This window comes from Cynocephalus volans, chromosome 7, assembly GCF_027409185.1.
Source record: "Cynocephalus volans isolate mCynVol1 chromosome 7, mCynVol1.pri, whole genome shotgun sequence".
Classification (NCBI taxonomy): domain Eukaryota; kingdom Metazoa; phylum Chordata; class Mammalia; order Dermoptera; family Cynocephalidae; genus Cynocephalus; species Cynocephalus volans.
Genome location: NC_084466.1, coordinates 155,164,669 through 155,173,125, shown reverse-complemented (window position 1 = coordinate 155,173,125; position 8,457 = coordinate 155,164,669). Strand labels below are relative to the sequence as shown.

Sequence of the window (8,457 nt, the reverse complement as noted above, 5' to 3'; positions counted from 1 at the left end):
CTAGCCAATCTAAAGGGATATGCATTTGGACAAAAGGTGAAACATTATTGAACTATCTAAGGACAGGACTACATATGGCTCACAAATCCAATTCCAAGGTGAGTATTCTATGAACTGTAAGGAATAAAGCTGGAGACTGCCAACATCAAAATCGATTGTGTGTTTTTCTGTATGCCCCGCCACAAAAGCTTTGGAGTTCTAATTTCCTTTTAATGGGCCTTTTCCTACAGAGAACATTAAACTCCTGTGCTGATTTTCTCGTGGGGCTGAGTCAACCAGCTTGTGTCTGGAGACACAAAATGCATGTGGTCTGCTAGCTAATTTCTTTGTTAATTTTTAAGTGTGTGTGCTGAGTTAAAGCTCTACCACAATTGTGTCTTTAAGCTCCCAACCAGCAGACTTGGTTGCGGTTAATTCCTACTTGTCTACAAATGGCATGATCAGCATCAGAAACCTTTCTGCTCTGAAGACTAAATGTAATATACTTCTCTTTGGCAAAGTCATGAGCACACCAGACAGCTGGGTCTTTCATTGTCAGGGTATGAGCACATGCGAACACATTCACAGACAGGTCTAAAAAGACTGACCCTCAACCAGACACCTCTCATAGAACAGAATCCGAGTCTTGAAATATGTATTCTGTTCTTTGATGTGAGGCCAACAGCAGAGAAGAAAACTCCGGGGTTTTTAGGAGGAACACCACTCCAGGAGGCAACGGCAGCCTGACAACAGGGCCTGGAAGGCCTTAGGTTGAGAGGGGAGGATGTAACTGAAAACACATGAGGAAAGAATTCCAACAAGGGCCTGGAGTGGCTCGGAGGACAGCTGGGAGGGCAGGAGCCAGGAGTGGGAGACCCCTGTGTGTTTGTGTAGCTCCAGTGCATAAATATTTTGTTTCATGTCTAACTCCAAAAGGCACAAGTGCAAGAAGACCTCCCGTTCCACAGACACCCAGTGATGGTGCCACATACGCACGTGCTTGAGTAAAACGATGTATTTCAAAGTGTGAACAGTTGCATGTTACAAAAAAGTCACTGAACCTTCAACTAAATAAATAAACGTATAGTCCTCAAAGATGCAGAACCTCATATCTATAGCTCAACAGTCATCTCTTCTTTGTTTTGCTTAAATTTCATAGGCAAGCAGTGCTCTGATCAGCAGACAGCAGACTTCTTTGGCATTTGCTTTTTTTTCCTGTCTTCTAACAAGGAGATTACATTCTAGATAAACAAAACAAACAGGTGAATGTAATCCAAGGTTTTGGTTGTTTCTCTGATTCTAAAAGTACTACAAAATTAGCCTTGAAAGAAAGAACATGCCAACCTGTCTGTCAAAAACTCTGGCCATTTCTAGGACACCTTTGCCGAACTAAAAGGGAAAAACGACAAAAATTATATTTTATTTATATGATATATATGTTTTTTCTTCTCCAAGGAAAATCTTTAGAGTTATTTACCTCATTTTTTACACTTGCATCTGCCCCTTTGTCAAGAAGTAACTGAACTAGCTCTTCGTGATTATTTAACACGGCCACCTAAAAAACAAAAAGCAGTCAGTGTGAATGAGCTCTGCCCTCCCGCAGCGAGCTGTGCTAGCACACGAGGGCTCTAGGAACCCCGAGCAGTATGCACAGAAAGGCAGAGCTGGCCAGGGCCACCATGGCTTTGCATGATGTTATGTGTATTGCTCGCTCTACAGCAGTGGCCACTGCAAGGAAAATGGAAACGGAATTTCCCTTTCTCCACATGAAAATGACAAGAGAAATGCTAGGCCAGACCAATACAGAAAGCAGAATGTTCTCTGTTTTAACAGGTCTGTTGACCCTACAATGGCCCTGGGGACTAGGGATGGTAATCCTTTAAGAAGCAGTTGTAAAAAGACAGAAATATTATAGTGACATTCTTATGCCTTTATTAATAGGCTGGTAGGGAATACATATGCAACCAAAACCCAGGGCTCATACGTGACTGACCTCACAAAAAGTGTCTGTCTGTAGAAAAAACTCTGACATTAATTCCGCACATAAAGCCAGGCTGTTTTCAGGAGAAGGGCGTACCATAAGAGGGGTCTTTCCGTCCTTGTCCTTCGCGTTCACGTTGGCCCCAGCGTCAATCAGAAGGGAGGCTACGCTCTGGTTTCCTGACACTGCAGAGACTCTCATCAGCGGGGTCCATCCTGAACCAGCGTCCACAACATCTATCTGTTGTGCCAGAGAAAGAGCTGCGCTTACTGCACTTTCTTTTCCTTAAAATGATTCAAACTCATAAAAGGAATATTTACTTGCCCAAACTCCCCTGACTTAGATAGCAGTCTTTCTAGACTTGGCAGGAGTTGATTGGACTGTGCTCATTTAATTCATGTTTGTATGCAGTGAGAAGATGTGTTGGAATCACATTAGAGGTGTGGACAGGCCCCAGGGACTCCCCCGCTGGCACTGTCCTATACATTCTTTAAGCTAGAGAAATGAACTGAACTTAATCGCCTTTCTCCTGGCCCCATGGGAACTCCCTGCGTTATTTCCTCTGGCCTGATTTTCCTCACTTCTTTTGTCAAATCGCATTTATCTTGCTTGCTTTATACATCTTTGTAAGCAGCTTTAAATCCTTTATGGAACAAGGCAGTAATGACATATACACATGCTCTTACACTTATCAGTACTTATCAACATCAGGCAGGAGACCAACAGGTAAAGTGCACACAAAGCAACTAGACCCATTACACAAACTCTGACCTGAAAAGTTAGCTAATCTGATGCCTTCTCCGAATCATAGTGTGCCCAGTGATAAGACAGCCATTCCCCAATAATCTGCTCCACATTAAAATCTCTCAGTTTAGAAAGGGGAACCGTCCTACACTGTTGGTGGGACTAGGAATTAGTGCAGCCATTATGGAGAACAGTGTGGAGGTTCCTCAGACAACTATGGATAGAAGTGCCATACGATCCAGCAATCCCACTGCTGGGTATATACCCAAAGGAATGGAAATCATCATGTCACAGGGACACCTGCACTCCCATGTTTTCTGCAGCTCTATTTACAATAGCCAAGAGTCGGTATCAACATAAATGTCCATCAACAGATGACTGGATAAGGAAAATGTGGTATATCTACACAATGGAATACTACTCAGCCATAAAAAAGAATGAAATTCTGCCATTAACAGCAACATGGATGGACTTAGAGAAAATTATGTTAAGTGAAATAAGCCAGGCACAGAAGTAGGGATACAGCATGTCCTCTTTTAAGTGGGAGCTAAAAGAAAAAGGAAAGGGAAAAAAGAAAGGAAGAGAAAGAAAGACTCACAATAATACATTGTACTTTCAAAAAGAGAACAAAACTACAGTTATTAGAGGTGGAAAAGGGGGAAGGGGTTAGCAAGGAATTAGTTAAGGGTCACAAAGATTGATTAAGTTTTGAATAGTATACTAATTATCATGATTTGATCACCACATATCGTACACATGTACTGATATTCAAATTCTCTACCCCACAAATATATATATATAAGGTCATTATGTTTCAATAAAAAATAAAAAATAAATAAATTTAGTGTTTTAAAAGAAATGTTTTAGAATAAGCAAACATAAATGTTGCCTCTTCAGGGGCCGGCCAGGGCTCACTTGGGAGAGCGTGGTGCTGACAACACCAAGTCAAGGGTTAAGATCCCCTTACTGGTCATCTTTAAAAAAAAAAAAAAAAAATTGCCTCTTCAGTTTCAATGAAAACTTCACCAATCCTTGAAGAGTGGTACTAAAGTAAAGATGTGTGTGTGTGTGTGCTCACGGGGACACGCACACGCACGTGCGCGCACAGACACACACACACACACATAAGAATTACTCAAAGATGATCCACAGCTTTAGTAAGACATCAGAATGGAATAAAAAACAAGGAACTGCCAGCAGACCCTTGGGACGTTTCAGGGTATTTCTACATATGAGATTATCCACTGCCACATTGCAGGATTTGCATCTCTTTCCTCAGGCAAATAAATAACCTATGGGCAACAAGCTTCATCCAACTTAAATAATATTAAAATGATCACCTTGTATGACATGATGCTTTATGCACTTTTCAACACACTCTCACATTTTCTCTTTCAGTCTTGAGGGTTAAGCCGGGGTAGGCATTTTTATTCCTGGTTTACAAACGATCAAACCAAATCTGAGAAGTCAAGTGCTTTACCTGAGGTCACATGGCTCATTAAATGCAGAAATGTGCCCCATTCAAGTAACTAAGTCACCCTCAGTATAAAATCATTACATGTTGGAAGAGAGTGGTGACGCCCTGCTGGGCTCTCAGACCCTTCCACAGTCTACGGAAGCATCCGGGGAGCCACGTGCCAAGAACACAGACTTATGGTAACATGATGTATCTGCCACGAAGCCAGCCACACAGAAATCTTTGGTGGACACAGCCACACATATTGCTCTGTCCTCTGTAAAATGGCTCAGTGCTACAGAGAAAGAGAAATTTATCCCAAATAAGTGTGTTTGGCTCTGAAGCTCAGAGAGCCTACCTTTCCAAAATTTCATTATTCCTAGCAGAGACCTGTTCTATTCTGGATCCTTTTCTTCTTTCAGCAAAAGTCAACCTTCACTTTCAACTGCAGACTTTTACCGGATCCAAAGCGTGAGCAGAGCTCACCATACACCCAACAAGGGGGATGTGGCTGTCACTACCACACAAAGCAGGTTTGGCCTGACACTACCCCGGAAGCCCACAGGCTAAGCCTTCTGACCTCTTGTGCATGTCTCTAAACATAAAGAAAACAAGAAATGTAATAAAAAGGAATTATCTTAGTGACAGATTTTTCCTTCAAGGGGACACTTTTATCAGCTCTCCAAAAGCAGCAGCAGAAACCAGTCAGATCACACAACCTCACCCTTTCTTTCTCCCTCAATCACATTTAGAGACGAACTAGAATAAACCCTCTAACAGCTTCCGAGAGCCTGACTTTTCTCAATTTAAGTTGATTTTCCAGGTCATCAATTTAATTTCTCAGTACTTTACACCAGCTGGCAACCACAGCACTGTATTTTGTCCATCATTCTTTATTTCCATGCCTCAAAATTTTTAGCAAATTCCTTTCAAGTCTTGAACTGAAGTTTTCAAAGTCATCAGCAGTTACCATAATTGACCTAATTGTAATTACCCATCTTCAAGCATCCATAGAGGTCCAAATAATTCTACTTCTGCTTGCTAAAAAACAAATCAACTTGCCTGCTTCCAGGTAAAGACCCTGAGAGCTGAAATGCTCTATTCTTGATATAGTCAGTTTGCTCTTTGGAAATTTTTTAATGATAACTAATTTTTAAAACAAAGTAGGAATAAAAATAATCTAATTTAAAAAGCAACAAGAAGCACTGTGGCCGTAAGAGCACTTAACATCTTTGTGTCCCCAGCACTTAAGATGATATCTGGTACATGGTAGATGCTCAACAAAGCTTTGGTGGCAGACTGAAGAGATAAATAAGCAAATAAACAGGGGAATAAAAAGTAGAAGCATCGGGTCCAGCTCTGGATTTGGCCCCGTTTCTTTTTCCTACACCAGAAAAACCCCAGTGATAATCTGATCATTCCTTTTTCTAAGGCTTCAGGAGCTTTCTTGCTAAGTCAGAGAACTTTCTCCAGCATTTCTAAGTTCAACTAATCAAAGGCTCTGCTTCTCCTAGACCCTGTGAAAGAGCATTTCAGGTTCTTAGTCCTGCAGGTGTGGTTAACAAGGAAGGTCTTGTACCTCACAGCCGTCCTTTATCATCCACTCAATCACATGGCAATGGCCTCCGTCTGCAGCCCAGTGCAAAGCTGTACAGCCTCCCAAGTCTCGAGCCTCCCAAGAAGCACCATGTCTTCGGAGAAACTTCACCACGTCTAGGTGACCCGCATAGCATGCAAGCATTAGACTGCAACATACAGAAGCAGCAGCGTTTAGCTGTGAGTACAGCTGCCCAACTGAGGTCCACGTTTTACCCTCCCTGGTTTAAACCAAAAAATCATAACTACAGTAGAAAGCCATGTAAATTATTCATATAAAATATACATCTCCATCAACTGATGAATAAAAATGTGGTGTATATTCATGCAATGGAATATTATTCAGCCATAAAAAGGAAATGTGCTGCAACATGAATGAACCTTAAACATTATGCTAAAGACGCCAGACAAAAGACCACATATTGTATGATTTCATTTACGTGAAATGTCTAGAATAGGCAAATCTGTAGAATAGAACCAGCAGGACAGTGGTTGCCTGTGGCCAACGGGAAGGGAAATTGGGGAGGGACTGCCAGTGAGTGTGGGGCGTCTTTCTAGGGTGGTGAAAATGTTCTGGAATTAGAGAGCAGTAGTGGTTGTACAACTTTGTGAATATATTTTTAAATGCTGAATTGTATATTTTAAGGGAGTGAATTTTATGGTCTGTGAATGATATCTCAATTAAAAAATGAATAGTGAAAGCAATTGAGTATAAAATATTGGATTTTACAACATCCACAAGTCCATGATGACATTCAAAAAAAAAAAAAGATACTCATTTGACGCTATTAGAAATAACTATTAAACCAATATTTATATTTAAGGAAAAAATTAAACATGTACTTTGCCTTTGTAGGATAAAACATAGTCCATCCCCGGTTGATGAGGGGAAGCCCTTTTTATTTATTTTTTAACAAAAGACTGCCAGCTAATAACTATGGAAGGAATCATGGAATTAGAAAATCCCTTTGTTGCATGTCCCAATTAAATAAATGATTCAGGGAAGAATCATCAGTGGATGCTAAAATTATTCAGAAAAAAGGTTAATGAGGAATAGAATATTCACTGGTGTTGAATTACTACCCCATAGATTATTTCCTAAGTATAATGAGAAAACTATCTGTACAAAAGAAGAGATTTAGTCATCACCCTTACAATCACCACCCGTGGAACGACCTGCATCACAGGCCACTGGATGAATGTAACAGAGTCACAACACCAGCTCTGAAGTGTTCCTGCCGAAAATGTTCACCTGAGTCTAATCAAGCCTTTAAACCTATCAACTTTATTGAAAACAGAGTAATAAATGAACACGTTATATGCCTTCCCACAACTGGGAGACAATTAGAAAAATCTAGAACATAAAGCATTCTGGAGATAGTTGGTCTGGTCTCCTCAAAAAATCATTGCTATGAGGAAAAAAGAGGATTAGCCTAGAATAAGAGAGACTGAAGAGACAGAACAACCAGATGTGATGTACGAGGCTTGATCAGATCATGTTCTCCCCCACCCCACACCCCTCAAGTAAAACTGTGGAAGACCCTTTGCGGGTAAGTGTGGAAACCTGCACCGGTGGTTGGGTATCAGTAAGGCTAGGGAACCAGTGTGCAGTGTCTTAGGTGTGATGATAAGGTAGTTATGCAAGTTAATGCCCTTGTTTTAAGAAGATACGTACTGAAATTGAGGGGTGAAGTGTCATGATGCTTGCTACTTACTTTCAGCCAAAAAAAGGGGGGTGGGGGGACAAATAATCTAGCCAGAGAAGCAAATATGGCCAAATGTCAACAGCTGCCAAGCCCAGGTGTTGAGTATGCAGGTGTGTGTTGTACTATCCTTTCACCTTTTCCAAATGTTTAATATTTTTCAAAGTAAAGAGTTGGAAAACAAAACAGAGCGTTCCAATAGAGAAACAGTACAAAGTCTCTCTGAGCAATAACTAAAATGTCCAGCAAAGCCCGCACTGAGTTGAAACGTGACCTGATGTCTGCGTCCCCGGGCAGGCCTTCATTCCTTGGAGCCTCCCGCACAAGAGCAAGCCTGGGGTGTCACCTGCTGGGGTCTGGGGAGCTCACACTCCTTCCCCAGCACTCTAAGGTCTTCAGAATGACCTTTGCCAGGGGAAGAAAATTACATTTTTAATATTACATTCAAGTAGGACTCTAGTTATCTAGATGATGGTTTTAAATAATGCCTCTCTTCTGCTTATAAAGTAAGGCATGCTACCTAGGAAAAAGTCCCACAACAGAGTCACTCATAACCTCACCTCTCAGAAAACAAACTTCTAAGATTCTGTTGAATCTGTTTTGACAGACAAGGAGGATTGTCTAATAAACAAACCCAGGTGCTGTGGACTGCCCAGCAATAAGCTCACTGGAACCAGTGGCTCCTTCCCAGGGATGGGGCAACCCCTGAACTTAACTTCCCACTGGCAGGAAACCACCAAAGTCCCCAAGTGCCACACAGCTGGAGCATGCCATCATCCCTCTAAACAACTGTCATCTCTCCGTTTGTTCTCTCAGAGGTGAGGTCATGAGTGACTCTGATGTAGGATTTTTTCCTAGGTAGCATGCTTTACTTTATAAGCAGAAGAGAGGCATTATTTAAAACCATCATCTAGATAACTAGAGTCCTACTTGAATGTAATATTAAAAATGTAATTTTCTTCCCTTTGGCAAACGTCATTCTGAAGACCCTAGAGTCC

General features: G+C 41.3%; 1 protein-coding gene across 1 annotated transcript in view; it reads right to left on the bottom strand.

Annotated features, from left to right (window-relative positions):
* Positions 1–1,154: 1,154 nt before the first annotated feature.
* Positions 1,155–8,457, bottom strand: part of FANK1 (fibronectin type III and ankyrin repeat domains 1) — a 28,313-nt gene continuing 21,010 nt past the window's right edge. Inside the window, exons 6-10 of the mRNA XM_063103422.1 lie at positions 5,740–5,905; positions 2,057–2,200; positions 1,457–1,534; positions 1,324–1,368; positions 1,155–1,220 (exon numbers count right to left, since the gene is read on the bottom strand). Of these exons, the coding sequence (XP_062959492.1) occupies positions 1,155–1,220; positions 1,324–1,368; positions 1,457–1,534; positions 2,057–2,200; positions 5,740–5,905 (499 nt within the window). The remainder of the gene's footprint in view (positions 1,221–1,323; positions 1,369–1,456; positions 1,535–2,056; positions 2,201–5,739; positions 5,906–8,457) is intronic.